The 19302-nt window shown below is 45.1% G+C and overlaps 2 protein-coding genes across 2 annotated transcripts; one reads left to right on the top strand and one right to left on the bottom strand.

The window, feature by feature from the left end:
- The first annotated feature begins 2689 nt into the window (after positions 1-2689).
- MRPL17 (mitochondrial ribosomal protein L17) lies at positions 2690-3635 on the top strand. Its single transcript, XM_066569012.1, has 3 exons — positions 2690-2911; positions 3039-3107; positions 3178-3635. The coding sequence occupies exons 1-3, from the start codon at positions 2738-2740 to the stop codon at positions 3430-3432; spliced, it is 498 nt and encodes a 165-aa protein (XP_066425109.1). The 5' UTR covers positions 2690-2737; the 3' UTR covers positions 3433-3635.
- Positions 3636-4594: 959 nt separating this feature from the next.
- Positions 4595-19293, bottom strand: ARHGEF39 (Rho guanine nucleotide exchange factor 39). Its single transcript, XM_066569011.1, has 10 exons — positions 19269-19293; positions 16488-16672; positions 15477-15571; positions 14955-15075; positions 13796-13914; positions 12010-12080; positions 10109-10237; positions 6329-6558; positions 5366-5454; positions 4595-5190 (listed from the first exon to the last, which is right to left on the bottom strand). The coding sequence occupies exons 2-10, from the start codon at positions 16632-16634 to the stop codon at positions 5175-5177; spliced, it is 1017 nt and encodes a 338-aa protein (XP_066425108.1). The 5' UTR covers positions 16635-16672; positions 19269-19293; the 3' UTR covers positions 4595-5174.
- Positions 19294-19302: the final 9 nt, after the last annotated feature.

The following is a 19302-nucleotide window of genomic DNA, read 5'->3' as shown; positions in this document are numbered from 1 at the left end:
ACAGAATGTGTTCCTTGGGCTTGCCCTTGGCATTGCCCTCCTCTGCACAGATTTCCTGCCTCAAAACTGTTTGAGTCTCAGCAGCAAGGAGGGAACATTATGGCAAAGACCACCCGGCATGACACAGGAATTCCTACAGCAGGGAGAGTCCCTCCGAGCACAGCTGGCTGGGAAGGCTCAGCCTTCAGGCCACATCCAGCTGAGATCTTTGCATGGAACTTTCTCGGTTCTGCTTACCTGTGTGGTAACTCATAAAACATTGTATCAGCAACATTTCATTCAGATTTTGGGGTAAACACAAAAAGGTTCAGAAAACTGTCATTTTCTTCAGCCCACCAAATGTTTCATAAAGCCAGAGCAGAGGAATCATTTTCAATCTTAAGTTTCCTTAGTGGTAGCCAGAGAAGTCATTACCTTGCAAATTATTTATTACTCTGCGGCTCCAAAAATAACAAACTTTCCCAAGAATCCAAAACAAGAAAGTAGAAACTTCTACACTCATGGCTAGTCTCATTACCAGGCTTATGCACATGACAACTTTGTTTCATATAAATGGTATGTATAATTTTATTAGAAATAAATATTATTTTGATGTTAAGACATCAAATTATAAGCAGAAGGATAATAAAGAATTTGTTATTTTATTAATATTAGAAATATATTTAATGGGAACATTTGCAAGAGTGTGTAGTGATAAGAAAATTCTGATTGTTAATGGGTTTAACATTTTGTTGCAAGGCTGTAGTTCTGACACACAAGAATTCCTATATAGTCAGACTAAATAAGAAAAGGAGAGGAAAATTGATTGTAAATGGAATTAGGGTGGTGCCTGGAGTTACTGTTAGCATCACAGCTTGCATAGCCTTCTGCCTAGAAGTATTTCAGAGTTAATGTACCAAGTCCCAGAGCAGCAACAAAAGGAGGGGGTGAGGTCCAATTCTCTCTTAATTTCACACTTTAAAAAATCCATACGTTTGTTCCTTTTACACATTCCAATAACTATACTGTTCACTTTATTTATATATAAAATACTAAAATGTGTATAAGATGACTGTGATTTTATGATGTATTCAAAATAACAAAGATATTTTTTCTTACACTGTTGGTAGCTGCTTTTTATTACACTTTGCCCTTTCTCTGCAACTGGAAGAAACAGATGGCAGGAAATCTCCTTACTCTGCCTTCTAGCACTTTTCTTGGAGCTGAACAATACTGTCATAGTTCTTCGACTCTGGGACATGAGCTCTTGCAAGCTGGGGTGGGTTTCAGACTTCGTGGGAATAAAGCACACAGCCACCCCTGCCCTGTGGATGGTTGGTGGCTCCTTTGCCTCATCAGGGCTACACGAGGCTGGATCCAGCACCGCAGGCTGCCGGGTGTGCGCAGCTCCTGCACAGCCCGGGGATGCGGCACGGGGCTCCGGAGCTCCCTGGCATCCCGCCACCGCTAATGGGGAAATACCCGATACGCGGGTAAATGTGTAAACAATACGAAAAGTATCTATAAATCATAGTGAAACATGGCGGGGGAGGGAAGGGAAAAAAAAAAAAAAGGAAAAAGTTGGAACAGTCACAGTAACAACCGTCTTCAGTTTTAGAAAGTAGATAGTGGAAGCGAAGTGTTAAAGACAAAAATCTATGGTTAGCAGATCTAGGAATGAAAAGGTAGACAAAGGAGTTCCCGGATCCTGCTAGTAGATCCTGAGGATCCTGCTAGTAGTACTGTTCCCGTGACAGTATGAGGATAACAGAACAGAACTGTCAATAATTCGTGGAAAGCAGGATCTCAGTTACTTGATGTGTGCATTTGGGGAAAGCCAGATGGTAGTCGTATGACACGATGCAGTCCTTTTAGTCCTTTTCCTTTTAACCAATTACACAGCAGTGTATTTAAGTCAGACATTTTAAAATCTTCTTGTTTAATTGGCTTACATCCGATAGTTTTAAAAAGAACTAGCAGAGGACCGCCGGGACCCTGGATCGCCGCGGCGCGGCTCCTTCGCGCCCGCGAGCATCCCCCGCTCGGCCGGCTCTGCCCCGGCTCCCTGTCCCGGTGCGAGGTCCCGGTACGCGGCTGCGGGCTGAACTCCGTGAGAAGCAGCAGTGCCAGCAGGGCGAGGGAGGTGATCGTGTCCCAGCACGGAGCGCTGCGTCCAGTTCTGGGCTCCTGAGCGCCAGAAGACGGGGAGCTCCTAGAGCGGGTCCAGCGGAGGGTGGCAAAAGGAATTAAAGGGCTGGAGTGTCTCTCATGAGAAAAGGCTGCAGGAGTTGGTCGTGTTCATCCTCCACAGGAGACTGAGAGGGGACCTTATCCATGTCTGTCAGTGTCTGCAGGGGGGGTCAGGGGATGGACCAGGCACTGCTCGGTGGTGCGGAGCGATGGGACACGGGACAAGGAGCCGAAACCGGTGCACAGGAAGTCCCACTTCAGCAGGAGGAAGAACTTCTTTACTCGTTCGGGTGACCGAGCACTGGAACAGATTTCCCGGAGAGGCAGCGGAGTCTCCCTTATCCGAGACACTCAAGAACTGCATGAACGCGTTCTTGTGCCGTGTGCTCCAGGATGACCCTGTTCGAGCAGGCAGGCTGGATCAGCTGTCCGCCGTGGAGCCTCTCCAGCCTGACCCGTTCCGGGACGGCGGGATTGCGGCTGTGACTACAGCTCCCAGCGGGCTGCGCGGCGCCCGGGCGCTGCCGGGAGGCGGCGGCGGAGGCCGGGCGCTCGGTCGGTCGGCGGGATGCGGCTGTCGGTGGCGGCCGCCATCTCGCATGGCCGCGTCTACCGGCGGTTCGGGCTCAGCCCGCGGTCGCGCCTGGACCTGCTGCGGAACTTGGTGACAGCGCTGGTGCGCTATGAGCGCATCGAGACGCCCTGGGCGCGGGCCGACGAGATGCGCGGCTACGCCGAGCGGGTGAGCGGCGGCACCGCGCCGGGCCGGGCCGGGGGGTGGCGGGCGGCCGAGGCACCCTGACCCACCGCCTCTCTCCTCACCCGCCGCCTCTCTCTCTCCTGACCCGCCGCCTCCTTCCCCCCCGCAGCTCATCGACTACGCCAAGCGGGGGGACAAGGACGAGCGCGCCATGCGCATGGCGGATTTCTGGCTGACCGTAAGTACCCCCCAGCCCCGCATCGGTCCCGGCCCGCCGCGGAGCCGGGGCTGAGCGTGCCGCCCCGCAGGAGAAGGACCTCATCCACAAGCTGTTCAAGGTGCTGGCGCCCCGCTTCCAGCCGCACGCTGGCAGCTACACGCGGCTGCTGCAGATCCCCAACCGGGACGGGCTGGACCGCGCTAAGATGGCGGTGATCGAGCTGAAGGGGAACCCGCTGCCGCCGCTCGTCCGCCCGCGCCGCGACTCCGACAGGACCCTGCTGAACCAGCTGCTCAAGGGGTACCGGCAGGACGCGCAGCGGGCCCGCGGCACCCCCGTCTAGGGCCCCCCCGTGGCCCAGGGAAGGGATGGTGTGTGAGGCAGGCAGGAGGGATGGAGAGTGATGGAAGTTGCCATGGAGAGGGCTGCTGAGTTTCACCACTTCCTCCCGATAGTTTGAAGATGACACTCAGCAGGAGAAGGAAATAAAGCTAGGAGCTGTGATGATCGGTATTTTCTATGTAAATAAACTTTGTTCAGAAAGTCGGTTTGCTTGTATTTGAGTTGTGTTCGGAGAATCATTTAGGGCAGAAAAGACCTGAAGTTATCAAATCCAGCCTATGACCAAACACCACCGTGTCAGCCAGACTAAGGCACTAAGTGCTGTATCCAGTCTTAATTTTAACGTCTCCAGGTGTGATTGGAACTGTGTCTCCATTACATCCTGGGCAGCTCCTTCGTGTCTATTCACCCCTTTTGTGAAGAAATTCTTTGTAATGTCCTACATAAACCTCCCCTGACTCAGCATAATTTCTGTGCTTGTAAGTTAATAGCTTATTCCAGAAAAATGGATTTGCTAACAGTCTGTTCTAGGAGCCAGTGTTCAGCATTTCAGGGGGGGAAGTTTGGTGAGAAATAAGATACTTCTGCTGTTTAAGAAGCACTGAATGTAAATAGGATGGTAACACTGAGCTGAGTACTATAAAGAGAAACCAAAAGAAACTTGTCCTATAAGGTGGTAACATAGTCATGAGTCATAGTAATCCAGCAAGAGCTTGACAGACACCCCAGCTTCAGAGGCAGGATTGTAAGACATCTCTATTACTCTATTGGAATAAAAAGGGTCAGTAGCAGAACTTCTTAAGAGTGATACAACTACTGAGCAATAAGAATGTTAATTTGTTAGCTTTGTCTTTAATTTTAGGCCCAGCTAGTTCTTGAAAGTCCTAGCTGTAACTTTGAAGTGAAAAAAACCCCAAAACAAAACCCAAATGTAAAATTACAGGATAGAATACCCAGTTGGAAAGGACTTCAAGAACACCTGGCCCAACCTTTCTTGGCAAAACACAGTGGAACCAGTGTGGCTTCCTAAACTTTGTTGCATTTCTTCCTCCCAAGTTTCACAAATTTAAGAGATTTAAACAAGTGGCCCTGTGTAGCACGCTAATTGTATGGAAAGACAAAGAACCCCCATAATACATTCTCCCTTTGAGACACTTAACTCACACAGTACCAATTCTGTTTTAATAAACGCCAGTGAGAAATTAAGGATGGGTGGTACTGGTTAAGGAAGAAGAAAAAACAGTCAAACTGCTACAAGGTCAGTCAGACAGACTTCAATCTTTTTGTTTCTAATAACCTTGAAATTGTTCTCTTTGCAATTGACTGTATTCAAATAGATGTTTTCTGAACCAAACTGCTACACAACTTCCACATTATTAAAAGTCTATGCTGAGGCTTTAACAAAGTACAAAAATTCCTTTAAAAAATGAGGGAAAACAAGTCACACTCCCATCTGCTTGACCTTAAGTTATCTTGAGTTTACTAAAGTGCAAAAAAGCTAGAAGCTTCTAAGGTAAATTGGGGGAAATCCTTGATAAGTGGGATTTTTTTGTGCACAAATGCTTTTTTTGCAGTATCTGTATGAGCATTAGGGCAGCTAACAAAGCATTCATCATCTCACAAACACAGTGCGTAGTCCTTCTCAATCCAGTGCTACTATATGTCCTTGAACATTTTTTAAGATTGTGGAAGCTTCTGCCATGAGGGTGGTTGTCCTGCCAGTCTGTCTTGTACTCAGCTGGGTCAGGCTTTCAGCTGCCTGCAGAGGAAAACAAAGGGGAAATTCACAGTTAATGTGGGAAATCTGTCCTCATTATTCCCTTGTGTCCTGGCTGCCAGGATCAGGCTGCTTCCATCGCCCTTATAACCACACACAGGTCCAGAGGTCACTTCTATGTCCTGTCCTCGTCCACCTCTGGAGCCTAGATGCCTACCTGACTGCAGCTGTGAGACTCCGGTACCAGTCATTGATCTCTTGTTGGTTGCTGGACATCAACAGCAGTGTCTTGTGTGGAAAGGAAAGCTGAAAAACAAGCAGAATTTTGGCATTCCTTGCCAAGGCAGCAGCTGCAGTAAAATCATCACCACTGAATTCAGTCCCTGCATGCTAATTTTTACCCTCTTTCTTCCCACACAGAAAAATTTAGTCTTAATATTGAGTGAAGCCAGAGACTGTACAGTACAGAACAAGTGCCAGTCTTGTCCATTGTTTCCAGTGAAAGTTGACAGCTCATTCTGACTTGTTTGGAGGTGAGCAATTATTCTCAGCAGCTCATCCAGTTTTCTACCATATTCCATGTCCCTGGGGGTCCTTCCACTGCCATCATCTACAGCTCACAGCTTGCTCAAAGAGTTCTTTGTCATAATTCACAAGAAAAGAGCTAACACAGCCCTAGGTGCAACCTTGGAAGAGCTGACTTTGAAACCCCTGCAGAGGGGGGTTGCAGAGAGAAGACTGGTCCCTGTCAAGGAATCTGCAGCCCTCAGGGAGTTGGATGCACAACATCTGTTTCAATAACATCCACATCTTTTTCATTCTCTGTTTTTCCATGTGTTCAGTCTGTAATCTGTAATTTATTGTCACGTGAGTGTGTGGCTGTCCCCCAGACCTGTGGCTCTGATGAGGGCATGTCAGAGTCCTGGTGGAGCCTCCTCACCTGAGCTAAGATAAGCAACCAGCAGCCTGTAACCCCAGAGTGTGCAGGAGGCTCCACTCCACGAAAGGAGAAGTACCTGCATCACTCAAGAAGGAAAGGGTTGTCCTAACTCAGACTTGCTCACTGCATTTTTGTCACCACTGTCATCATCTCGGTCCCTCTGCTGCTGAGACAGCTGGAGACCTGCTTACAGGGCTGACTCCACTGGCACTTCTGCCTGGCACAGGTGGGAAGACTTACACTGAGGAGCCCTCCTTGGCTCCACGTGTGGCCGAACACTTTATCCACTGAACACTGGTGGAGCGGGTAGACAGCCTGGCAGGACAGTTTGCTGGAGTTCAGCAGGTGCAGCGGGTGGCAGGGCTTCGCTGCAATGAGGATATCAGAGAACAGGAAGAACATCCTGCGCTTCAGTTCTTCTCCCTTTGCAGGCACCACCAAAAGCCAGCCTTCCCGGATATACCAGCGCCCTGGGCATGGAAACAGAGGCAGCTGTGAGAGCTGAGGGACAGCAGGCAGGAGTAAAAAGTAAGGGATGTAATGAGACAAACGGGAATATGGGGTGAGCCCCCCTTGTAGGCTGCCGTGTTCTACATCAATTCCAGCCACTAGAAGGCACTGGATGTCAGCTGGGTCCGGCCCACCAGCGCCGATAGCACCCGTGCAGAAGCAGAAACCAGCCCAAAACGTTTAGTATATGAAGAGCAGCTGAAGTTGTTATAAATCTACTATTTTAACTAAGAGTATATTATCATATGCAAGTCTGTTTAAAGTGATCAGAACAAAAACACAGTTTGAGAACGGTATGCATACCTTTAAATTAACATAAGCCTTCAGAAAACACAACACGAACTATCTCAAACTGTGTGGCCCACTTGTTTGTCATTAGTGATATAACAGAAAGTAGCTTCAGGTTTGAAAACTTATCATATTTTCCTTGGTTTGTGTGTGGTAATAAAATAAATAAGCTCAAAAAACCTCCCCAAAACAAAACAAAACAAAACCATATTTCACAGATCTTCTAACTATATACAGACCTACAGTAGCAAGAAAATACCAATTGCAGATTACTGTTCTAAAGAGAAGGCATGAAAGGAGATAGAAAATGAGGAAGATCTGAATAGGCAACCTATTGACCTCTCTTGCAAAACAGAGCCCAGTGTCATCCACCTATGAAATTAATTGTGATAAAACAAGAGCAAATGAAAGCAGGAGGGAAATAATCAAAACAATTTGATAAACCTAGCTGTAAGCAGCAATTTAAAAATAATAATAATGAAATAAATAAAATAAAGTAGGACTTCTTACTAAGATTATTGTGGAAGATAGCCATCAACTCATGGGAATTATGAGGACACCTGCCAGGAAGATTATTCATAAAACTGTAAATCCATAACAAGGTATTGCCACCTGATCTTGTTTAGGAAATATCTGCCAGGGAATTTCAGCCACTCTTTCATGCCTTAGCTTCTGCATGAGCTATAAATACCTTTTAGAATAAAAATACAGTGGATTTCACTGTGGATTGTGTCTTATTAGAATGCTACAGTCACAAAACAAAGAAGCGAGTGAATTCCTGCTTAGCTTATTCCACTGGAACCACTCCTCTTACCTTAATAAGAAACTGAGGAAGAGAAGGATGAGGAATCAATCCAGGTTTAAAAAAACTAATGGGAGGAAGGTGTCAGAAGCATGGGGCTGGGATGGGAGCTGTTTCCCTCAGGCTATGCTGTGATCAGACTCACAGGCATACAATCTGCCCAGACTGTACTGGAAGTCTTGGAATATAGATCCATGTCCAGGATTCCCAGGTGTACAAGTTCTAGGAAGTTGTTGTGAAAGAAGGGCAAGAAAATATCACAGGGGAAGCTCTGGATAACAGAACAATGTGCTCAGTTAAGGAGGCAGTTCTGGCTGATACAGTATTTGTCCTGAATGTGGAAGGCAGCAAGAAAAGCAGGGTCTCCTTAGTGGTAGCAGGATATCTCAGAGACACTGGAAAATGAGAGATACCCATCTCCAACAGTCCCCCTTTGTTCTGAACCCACAGCATTTTGTTTTCTCTCATGTTCCTTCCTGCCTGGCAACAGGACAATCTTAACTGTCTTGCAAAAGCTATTTTTTCTGGAAAGCTGGCCCAAAACTAGCAAGCCCCAGCTGCCTCTTACATTTGTGCTTCTCATATCCAATGAGAGCTAACTATGTAACTCCAACCAATGGAAAACATGACTACAAGAATTCTCTGTCCTAGATAATGGAAATGCCTTTACTGACCCTCAACACTCATCCTACTACATCTCAGAATTTTCAGAGACCAAAATAATCGGTGGACCAAACCCTGAAACAATGGCCATCTCTGGTCTAGTTATACTGTTTCGGGGAGTTTCTTTGTTTGTTTTCATGGTGTAATCTTATTAGTTCTAACATTAATCAGGATAACTGATTTACCTTTTTACTTAGACACTACCCAAGTGTGCCCAGGTACCCCCACACATGCATCTGTTCAGTATAAGCAGAGCATTCCTGTGTTAGCTCCCTTTCACCTGGCAGCACCAAAACATTCTAAGGACAGGAAAGAGAATTGTAAATAAATTTGCCCATTGCCTGAGAATCTTTGAGAATAACCTCTGATAAGTAACCTTTGTTCTACCTATGCTGGTTTGGTTGGGATAGAGTTATCTTTTCCCATAGTGGCTGGTTTGGATTTGCACTGAAACAACCATTAACACCACAGGGATCTTTTGTTTATTTCTGTGTAGGCACTACTCAGTGTCAAGGTCTTTTCTGCTGCTCAAGCCGCAAGTGAGGAGGTTGGGTGTGCACATGAATGTGGGAAGGGTCACAGCTGGGACAGCTGATCCGAAATCCCCAAAGGGACATTCTATATCATATGGCATCATGTTCAGCCTGTTATGCTGGGGAAAGAAGAAGGAAAGGGGGGAGTTTTAATGTGCTGGCTCTTGTCTTTCCAGGTAACTACTATGGTAGGGCCCAGGTCAGAGCCCTTTCCTTGGAATAGCTGAACACCTGCCTGCCCATGGCAGATGGTGGATGAATTCCTTGAATGGTTTTGCATGCATGAACAGCTTATGCTTTACTAGTTAAACTCTCTTTATCTCAGCCCACAAGCTTTGTCTGGGTTTTTCCCCATCCCAGTGGGGAGAGATTTTTTCATCCAAAATCCACACATGTTAATTACAACCACATTCACAAGTACCTGGAGGTTCTTGCATTAAAGACCTTCACACACAGTGACTTTAACACTCCTCTGCAGCTGCAGCATTGTGCCTGGATAACCTCTGAAATAGCTGAGTTGAGTAAAGCTACAGGTGAAACCCCAAATGACCATATCATAATTGCTCAGACTGGGCACAGTTCTCACAATATTTCCTACACAGCTCAGAGGGTGGTCCGGGCATGGATAGCACCCAGTCACAGAAGAGACCTATCCATTGAAATGTTCTTACATGCCAGTGACCGTGGCTTAAACTATCTCAACAATCAACACAAATACAGTGATTTCTGGCTCAGCTTAACCATGCAGATAAAATTCTTCATATGAAGGGTGAGAGCAGAATGCCAATATTCTTGTTGCTTAATGTGAACAACACCACAGTTCTTGTGCCCTGGACACTCAGGAACCTGTGATTCCTGCAATGGAGTAGGTATAATGCCACTGCTTACACTCAGCCAAAAGAATTTAGTGTCTCTCTTTCATTCCCACCCAGGACTCACACTCCTGATCTTCTTGGGCTCCTAACTTTCTAACCATATGTCATCAGCTTCTCCTATCTGAATGTCAGGCAATTAAGCTGTTGCTTATCCTTACTCAAAAATTCTTAATTAAAAAAAAAAAAAAGAGTGCTTGAATTAGTAGTCATACTCCTTTACCACCTATCTTTGGAATTTGGGCAGAAGGGGAAAACTGGTTAATTGTGAGTTGAGTCAGAGATGAAGGAGAACATACGTACAAATATCTCAGCATGGCAGAAGAAAAACAGAGTTGTCAGTAAGACCCACCTGCAGTCAAAACCTGAGTCTTTTGTCCTTTGAGCAATTTCTGAACCCGAAGTAGCTGCAAGGAGTTCTCTCTCTTATCAAAGATGTCTTGGACCCAGTGAGATACCTCACAAACAGATTTCATAGTCTCTGAAATTATAGCAGCATACTTTGAAGTTATCACAAATGAATGCCTATTTCACATCTTTCACATCAATGGGTATTTATACATCTTGCTAAGAAAAGACAGCATTAAATTAAGAAGAAAAGTTTTAAACCAAGTATCAACAACAGCTTTATTCAGAAATTTCTGAAAGATTGGACTAGATCGCCTCCAGAGGCCTCTTTCCAACTAACAATTCTGCAGTTCTTGAAAACAATTGCCAATGAAACATCAGAGAGAGGACTAATTTCCTGGATTTGGAAGCAAAAACAGGAAAATGCCCTACAAGTGGTGTTAACTGCTTGTAAAAACCACAGAATCATTTAGATGGGAAAAGACTACTGAGACAACTGAGTTAACCTAGGACTGAATACCTACTTGTCAAGTAGACATGGCACTGAGTGTCATTTCTTGAACATTTTCAGGGATTGTGACTCTACCGCTTCCCTGAGCAGTCCATTCCAGTGTTTAGCAACCCCTTCCATGAAGAAATGCCTCCCAATGTCCATTCTGAACTTTCCCTAGCACAGCTTGAGGCCATTTCCTCTCCTCCTGTTGCTTGTTACCTGGGAGAAGAGGCCAATCCCCAGCTGGCCACAACCTTCTTTCAGGTACTTGTAGAGAGTGATCAGGTCACCCCTTTTCTCCAGACTAAACACCCACATCTCCCTCAGACATTTCATGGGACTTGTGCTCCAGACCCTTCTCCAGCTCCACTGCCCTTCTCTGGACTCACTCAAGCACCTCAGTGTCTCTCCTGCAGTGAAGGGCTCAAAACTGGACACAGCACTTGCAGTGTGGCCTCACCAGTGCCCAGCACAGAGGGGCAGTCACTGCCCTGGTCCTGCTGGCCACACCATTGCTGATACATTCAGGATGTCCTTGGCCCTCTTGGCCACCTGGGCACACCCTGGCTCATGTTCAGCCACTGCTGACCAGCACCCCCAGGGCCTTTCCCACTGGGCAGTTTTCCAGCCACTGTCCCAGCCTGGAGCTGCAGGGGGCTGTTGTGACCCTGGGACAGGACCCAGCACTTGGCCTGGTTGAACCTCACACAATTGGCCCTGGCCCATGGATCCAGCCCGTGCAGATCCCTCTGCAGAGCCCCCCTGCCCTCCAGCAGATCAGCACTCACACCCAGCTTGGTACCATCTGCAAACTGGCTGAGGGTGCCCTCAATTCCCTCATCCAGATCATCAATAAAGATATTAAACAGGACTGACCCTGATACTGAGCCCTGGGAGACACCTCTAGTGACTGGATGTAGCATGAAGGTCACGAATTATCCTAGAAAATTGAGGCATGTGACCAAGAGAGTCAGAGAATGGTTTGGGTTGGAAAGGACCTTAAAGATCATCTTGTTTTTACCCACCTGCCATGGGCAGGGACCTTCAAATACATCACATTGTTCAGGACCATATCCAGCCTGGCCTTGAACTCTTCCAGGAATGGGGCATCAGCAAATTCCTTGAGCTACCTGTTCCAGTGCCTCACAAGCAGCAGAGTTTAAAAAAAACAGCTGCCATTTCTTCAAACTAAATATTAGGCCATTTTCACAGGCAGTTACTCCATATTTTTATTCCTAACATGTTCTCAGGGACATCTTGATCAAGATGGAGAAGGAAAATAATAATCCACTAGAACCCCAGAGAGAAAGCAAGATTTTTTTTCCTTTGGAGCCAGGCAGTAGGTGGGAGTCAAGATATTCTCAGCAAGATCAATGATCAATATTATCAGTGATCAAAGTGCCAGCATTTACTTGCAAGTTTCTGGTACTCAGCAGTGTCTGGGCTGGTGTTCTCCAGCAGGTCTCTGAAGAAATGCTTGTACCTGAGGTGGAGAGAGCAGGTTTAGTTCACAACGAGATACCAGGAACAGCAGCAGCACCTCCTGTTAGTAACAGTGCAGTGAACAACACTCAGCCAGGAGACAGAGTAAGCCTAACCAGGCAGTTTTGGTCACACTTCATTCATTCATTTTATCATCAAATGTCTCAGCTAAAATAACCCAAGTATTTTGTACATCTGCAAACCTTTGGCTTTTCCTGGGGATCCAACAGAAGCAGACTCACAAATCACTTAAGATCATGAAGCTGTCTCAAAATTCACATGTTTTGTTATTGCCTTCAATAAGAACAAATTTCTTTTTGAACTATCTATTTTAATAGTATATGAATGGTAGTATTCATACTATATTTCCTGCCCACACAAGAAAATAAAGGCATTTCTATAAGAACTAGGACCTGCCTTTTTCTTTTTTCCTTTCCAGTCTTTACTGGAGAGGATAAGATCTCTACAAATGCTTTCTCCCAGTAAAGTCAAACAGAAGGAACTTAACAGATTCACAAACTGGCAGAACTCCTATGACCTAGCATAAAGTCATATGCTAGGGCATATGTTAAAAGAGTTTTAAAGAAATTTGAACATGATAGAACTGATTAATGAAAAAAATGGACTTCCTGTCAAAAAGTTCACATTTTTCCAAACAGCTGGACAGCAACAAATATACTGCTGTTTTGCAAATTTAAAACAATTATCCAAAGAATTACAGTAAAAACCCACCAGTCAGTTTAATGTTTACTTCTGCCGAGCTAATTAAAAACATTACCTACATGAAAGACTGTGGTATGATCTCTCCAAGTTATTTTCAAAGAAAAGAGGTGCTCAATCTCTCACGTTTGCTTTAGTGTAGATAAGATCATGGTTGAAAAACAGCTGCTGGATCTATAGCAGCAGAATCTGGGTTCCCAGAAAAACACCATTATTACCCACACACCCTCCCCAGGAAAGGGCTGCCAATGGGTGCATGCAGCACTCTCCTCAGCCAGTCAGTCTGCCTCTTCAAAGGGGAGATGATCATAGAATATCCTGGGCTGGAAGGCATCCACAAGGATCATCAAGTCCAATTCATGCCTCTGCATTTTTAAGACAACCCTAAAAATCACACATGTCCAATGATGATGTCTAAACATTTCTTGAAGACTGAAAGGGTTGGTGCCTCAAAAGGGAGATACAGCAATCCTTAGTGGATCTGTCCAGGCTCAGACAAATGTGATAGGCATCATATCTGAGGAAAGCATGTGGCCCTGATAACCAGAGAGGAAAGAGAAGCTCTCCTTCATTAATCTCATTTCTCTCCAAAAAGAGCCATCTCCAATAGTCACAATGCTTCAGGTCAGCAGTCTGCATAAAAATCGAGCAAAAGCATTGCTGCAGAGACCACCACTTCTGCAGCATTTCAGTCAGCTTGCTTTCATTCAAAGCCAAACTTCAGTAGCTTACTGAGACAGCAGAAAGCATCCAATTCTACCCAAGAGCTAGAGGAAGGAGCCAGGGCTAAACACAACTGCCTTCCTGCATCATCTCCCATCCATGTACACTGATTCCACTTTACAGGCACATCCTTAGGTCTGTTTCATTGCTGTTTCTATGCTCTGATTTTGAGACACAGTAGGCAACTTTCTCTTTCATAGCAACAAAGATAGTGATACAATCCTTTTTCCCTTCTTATGCTAATCCTTTGAAGACTCACAATTGCTTACTTACTGGTGCAGCCTCTGCAGGGGCAAAGGAAGCAGATCCTCTAGCTGCCTCCCTTGAAACTGAGGTCGAGTCTCCTGGAGTTTCTTAAATCGCCGGAATGACTTATTTTTCCTCACTTGCTCCTGTGTGCAGCAAAAAAAGGGATTTAGCTTTGAAACCACAGAAAGAACTATGTGTCCTAGTCTGTACCAGAAGCTGGAACACTTCAGCTTAGAGTTTAGGACTCCAGGCCCACAAGCATCAACTTTTTTTGTGGCTATGGGCAAGCCATTCCCTTTCTCCTGATCATTCATTTCAGTGGGTAATGGAAGTGATATCTCCCCTCCATACATGAAATTAAAGAAAAAGAGAAGGTTGACCCAGTTAGGACTTGTGGCTTTTTGCCATGCCTTTCAACAAAAAGCAAGGCACATCTGCATTCCTGTCACCTTAAGACAAGCATCCAAAAAGGCTTTTCCTCTTGGAAAATGAAAAGCATGAATACATGCATGCAAAGAAGGAAACATCCTAGTACATTCTGCATCTGGGAACAAGCACTGACAAAACTGGGAGTTGAGTGGTTTAAATTCCAGATACAGCTGTCACGACTTTGGAATGAATGAATGAATGAATGAATGAATGAATAAATAAATAAATAAATAAATAAATAAATAAAATATATTCTGGAGAAATTAGAAATTTCTAATTCCCTTCAAAAACAGGTTGTATTTGAAGACATAAGTGGGAGGAAGAAATGGTCTTCAACATAGAAAAAAAAATGTGAAGGAAGAGGAAATCCCACTACTGGGATACAGTTGGTGGTAATGGGAAAGACTAGGAGACCTGACAATTCCTAGAAAGAGATCACTGTATCGTAGTGAAAGCCTGGAAACTCTCTAGACTTGACAGTTAGGAAGGAGTGGGAGTAAATACATAACACTGTTTCAGAAAGCAGTGCTCACCATATGCACATACATACACAAACACCTGAAAAGGCATCAGAAATTTGAAGCTCTAAGTAGAGAAGTTTTCACCATTTTATTGTGGAAGAAAGCCAGAATTTCATCAAGCCAGAAAAAGTAAGAAAACTGTTCTCTCCAGAGACAGAAAACAAATGGAAAGATGTGGCAGTTTCACAGAATGGAAAAAGAGAAACCTTATGAAGACTAAAGTACATATTTACCTTCAAGGTTTTATTTGCATGCTCCAAATTCTCAGCATAGTGGCCATAAAGATCCAGACTCTGGCAAAAATTTTCCAGTCCTGGTTCCAAATTCCCTTTTTCCAGGTGAAGTGACAGAACACTGGGCACAAGGAGAAGAGATAGCTTGTGAGGGATACATTACTGACGGCATTTTCACAGCTCCTTCTGATTCCTGCCATTGCTGACCTGCCTTTACCATTCTCTGCCCCATATCCAGGTTCTACACCAAATTTATGCTTGGAGACCAGAGAGTAAGCCACAGAACACCTTGTGGAACAGGCTTACTGAGCTTAAACCACTGTCAGGTAATTGGGCACCCAATGATGTGTGATACAGATCAGGAGTTTGCTGGGGGCACCTCCAAGTGCCACCAAGGCTAGCAGTGCTAGAAGTGAATGCCTGTTTTACAAGGTATTAGCCTTATTTCAACAAATCTTACTTTCTCATCAATATAGAGTCCTCCCAATATAATTACAGGAATTCCATCCTATGTCCACTTACTGGCTGGCTGAATATAAGGACTCCAGGGGTCCAAATATAGTTTCCAACACAGCTGGCTTCAGCATCCCTTTGGCCTTTAAAATGGTCACAAAGTACTAAACAGGAAAAAAAAAACCATTTCAAACAGGTAGCATTCACAAATCATCATAGAATTACTCAATGGTTTGGATTGGAAAGGATCTTTAAGACCATCTAGCTCCCCCTTGGCAGAGACATGTTCCAAGCCCCATCCAAACTGGCTGCTCACTTCCAGGGATGGGGCATCCACAGCTTCTTTGGGCCATCTGTCCCAGTGCCTCACCACCCTCACAGTAAATAACTTCTCCCTAACATCTAATCTAAACCTACTGTCTTCCAGTTTAAAACCATTCCTCCTTGTCCTATCACTATGTGCCTGTGTAAAAAGTTACTCTCCCTCTTTTTTATAAGCCCCCTTCAAGTACTGGGAGGCTGCAAAGGTTATTAACTGCTGAGGTCACTCAAAGGCTACTTGCAGCACACAGCAGAAGCCAGAAGTTGCAGCCTGAACACTCTCTGGTTTGGAAAGTTACCAAATATTGTGACTGTCTACCTAAGATATGCACCATCAGATGTAAGCCTTACTTGTAGCTCTGACCACAACTGTAAACACATGGAACAGTACCACAGCACTGAAAAGAGTTTATTTCAGTATCCTCCAATGCATCTGTTTTTCACCATCTTGTTCATAAATTTTTTCTGTGTCCCTACAGTTCATACATCTCAGGCATCTTAGGGCAAGCACCCTACTCAATCAAAACTTAAAGGATTTATGCCTGTGTACAGACCAAGGCCAAAAAGCCAAATCCATGAGCTATTGAATATTACAGAGGAGGTAAAAGAAAAACAACAAAAAAACCCTTTCAGCCCCAGCAGATGTCCCAGGCATTAGGGAGGAACCACAATCTTGCTCTTGACCCTTCCCCATGGCAACACGAATAAGTATGTGCTGTCTGGAGGCACCCACGTATCAGAAGGGGCAGAAATACTCACTGTGAGCACCAAATCCAGCTGCTCAAGGTATCGGTGTTCTGTTTCCAGCAGTTCCTTGGCTGTCCTGCTGCGCTTTCTCTCCCAGCGAGCCCGCTGGTCTTCCACAGTGTTCGCTCCAACCACAAATGGCAGGGATGAGGCACTCATGGCACAGTCAGGGTTGACACACAGGGAGGTAAAGGACCCTGGAGAGCCAAGCAAGATGGGCACACAACAAAAGAATAACCTATGTTGCAGGGTAGGATTCTGAGCTAAAAACTCAACACCTTCCTAGGAAATAAGGACAGTCAGTTGCCAGCAACAATTATTAACAATTTCCTTCTGCATTCCCTCGTGTGGGCACAGGGGCCCTGCCTCAAACAGAGGAACACTATTAGGGAGACCAGGCTGTGAAAGCAGTAGCAGTATACGATGATTCATCTGCAAGCAAATCTCAGTGCACAATCCACATGCAAACCACTGCTTCCTGCGCCTTGCCCTCTCCATTCTTTGCTTGAAATTCTTGTTAAACTCTAGCAAGTTTGTGGGTGGAAGAGGTACTGTGGATAGGAGTAGAAAATAACAATAAGATTTGTTTTTAGGGGGCACTGTAACAGGACTTCCCCAGTACCACCGCGGGGAAAGAGAAGAGAGCACTCTTTCTTGTTTTCTTAGGTTACTAAGAAGCCAGTGGTTTGCTTTGTCATTTTCTAACTGTTCTTTGTGCTCCTGGAGGTGAGAGAGGCCTGGCAACTGCTGTGAATCACGCCAGATTCGTTCTGCTCTCCTGCAACAGTATCATGATTTTGTTGCACAGGAAGACATTGTTTATCACACTCAGAGAAAGAGGCATGTTTTAGCAGAACATTAGATATTGTTATCTATTATTACTAGATATTGTTATTGTTAGATACTGTTCTTTTGATGAAAAGGCAGTGCAGGCAGTTGCACACTTGCCCCAGCATCAAGTCTGCAGTTTTGCTGGAATCTGAGTTGCCTCTGAAAAGTTCTGTTTCCCACACGGACAAGATACACTAATACAAAAAGATGTGTCATCACAGAGAATGAGATTTGTCAAACACCATCTTCCAGAGACATTTCAGACATGTAAACCAATATCTGAAACAAAAGTTTCACATCAAGTGAGTATCAGGACTCATTTAATGAGTTGCCAAAAGTCCAGAAAGCTGAGGGACATGCACAGTGTTTTATAGTTAGCAGCTAGAGCTTGCCCTCATATTCACAGCACAACCACAAACCTAGCCAAGACCACATTTTGGTCAAACAGGGCAGACCTGGTGTGGATGGAGAGGAACAGTGCACACTGCAGTGCAGGGAACACCACCTTAAGCTTAGCCTTAGTCCAGAAGTGTTCAAGGCCAGGCTGGATGGGGCCCTGAACCACCCTGTCTGTGGAAGGTCTCCTTGGGCTTTGCAGGGCTGCTGGAAGGAGATGGTTTTAAGGTCCTTTCCAACCCAAACCATTCCAAGATTATATTCAAATGCAGTTGCAAAGTACTCACCAGTGAATGGACTAAAGCACTGCCATTCATAGAGCACCTCTAGCCCGGGTAGACTGCAGTCAAGGCTTTCATTTTGCAGACCAATTTCTTTTAACACATAATAATTAAAACAAACAAGTTATACCAGGTTTGACCATCTACTGCTCATGTAAAGAAGTTCTAACACTGCCATTATTGCACAATATATTCTGTCTGAGGTCTGCAGGGTGAGAGCTGTCTGCAGCCTGCAGGTACACTAGCAAATACTTCACCCACAAGTGGCAGAACTACTCCAGCTTGCTTCTCCCCAGCTCACATTCAAAAACCACTGAACACCCTCTATTACTGTTAACTACCTATAGTACACCATTAGCAGCATCCCCTTCACCATTCCTAAATTTTTTGGGTACCCTCAAAAAATGTCCTGTTCTTATTGCACAGCCTCTTTGGTGTCTCAGGAGTGTAAACACACGGTGAGTCAGCTCCAAGGGACACATGGCCGCACATCCCACACTGTGAGGTCAGAGAAAGGGGAAGGGAAAAACTCTGGAGCCCACAGCCGCTCTTCAGCCACCCTGAGGACTAAAGGAGTAAATACTGCAGGAGCTAATACTGGAAGTAAAACACGCATCTAGCCTTCCTTAAATTCGCCTGTGCTGCAGGGTACTAAAAGTGTATTTTGGATCACTCAAAACCAAGGGTACTATATTTTTTCAGCAGATGAGAAAAAAACCATTAAAAGTCTTGTGGGATTAATTGAATGATTATTCTATTAATTGAATAGAAAGCTATTCTTCACCAAAACCGAAGCATTTTGCTCATTATCAGAGTTCTGTTTTGTTTTGGGTTTGGCTTTTTTTTTTGTTTTGGTTTGGTTTTTTGGTCTTTTTTTTTAATCAAAGAAATATGTTTTAAATAAATAAATGTTTCCAGTAATAAAAAAAATTTAAAAACCAAACCACATGAGCACACTAAGAAAACATTTAATAAACTTCAACCAAATGTTCTTCTCTGACTGTGACATGGATTCAGGAAATACTTGGTGGAATCAGGGACTAATTAAGCCAAAGGAATTTTTATGGGTCATGCAAGTTGAGCCTTGTGCCTAAAGCGGGGCTACCACCAAAGTCAGGCCGGGCTACTCAGGGGTTCATCCCACCCAGGACCTTTCCTCGGGTGGAGATCGGGACGGGACGGAACACAACACAAGCACCGGTGGCGGTGGCGGTCCCGGTTATGGTTATGGTTATGGTTATGGCCCCTGCCCCACGCCGCCCACGCCGCCCACGCCGCCCGTTACCTGCCGGTCCCGCCGCCGCCCCGCGTTCAAACGG

This window comes from Molothrus aeneus, chromosome Z (genome assembly GCF_037042795.1).
Source record: "Molothrus aeneus isolate 106 chromosome Z, BPBGC_Maene_1.0, whole genome shotgun sequence".
Lineage (NCBI taxonomy): Eukaryota > Metazoa > Chordata > Aves > Passeriformes > Icteridae > Molothrus > Molothrus aeneus.
Note: the sequence above shows the minus strand (reverse complement) of the source record. Positions and strands in the feature narration are given on the sequence as shown.

Coding starts and splice junctions, on each gene's coding strand:
- MRPL17 (XM_066569012.1), top strand. CDS start 2,738: ATGCGGCTGTCGGTGGCGGCCGCCATCTCGCATGGCCGCGTCTACCGG. Junction 2,912..3,038: donor TGCGCGGCTACGCCGAGCGG/GTGAGCGGCGGC, acceptor TCCCCCCCGCAG/CTCATCGACTACGCCAAGCG. Junction 3,108..3,177: donor TGGCGGATTTCTGGCTGACC/GTAAGTACCCCC, acceptor GCCGCCCCGCAG/GAGAAGGACCTCATCCACAA.
- ARHGEF39 (XM_066569011.1), bottom strand. CDS start 16,634: ATGAGTGCCTCATCCCTGCCATTTGTGGTTGGAGCGAACACTGTGGAA. Junction 10,238..12,009: donor TGAGTACCAGAAACTTGCAA/GTAAATGCTGGC, acceptor CTATAATTTCAG/AGACTATGAAATCTGTTTGT. Junction 6,559..10,108: donor GACTCAGGTTTTGACTGCAG/GTGGGTCTTACT, acceptor TTCCATGCCCAG/GGCGCTGGTATATCCGGGAA.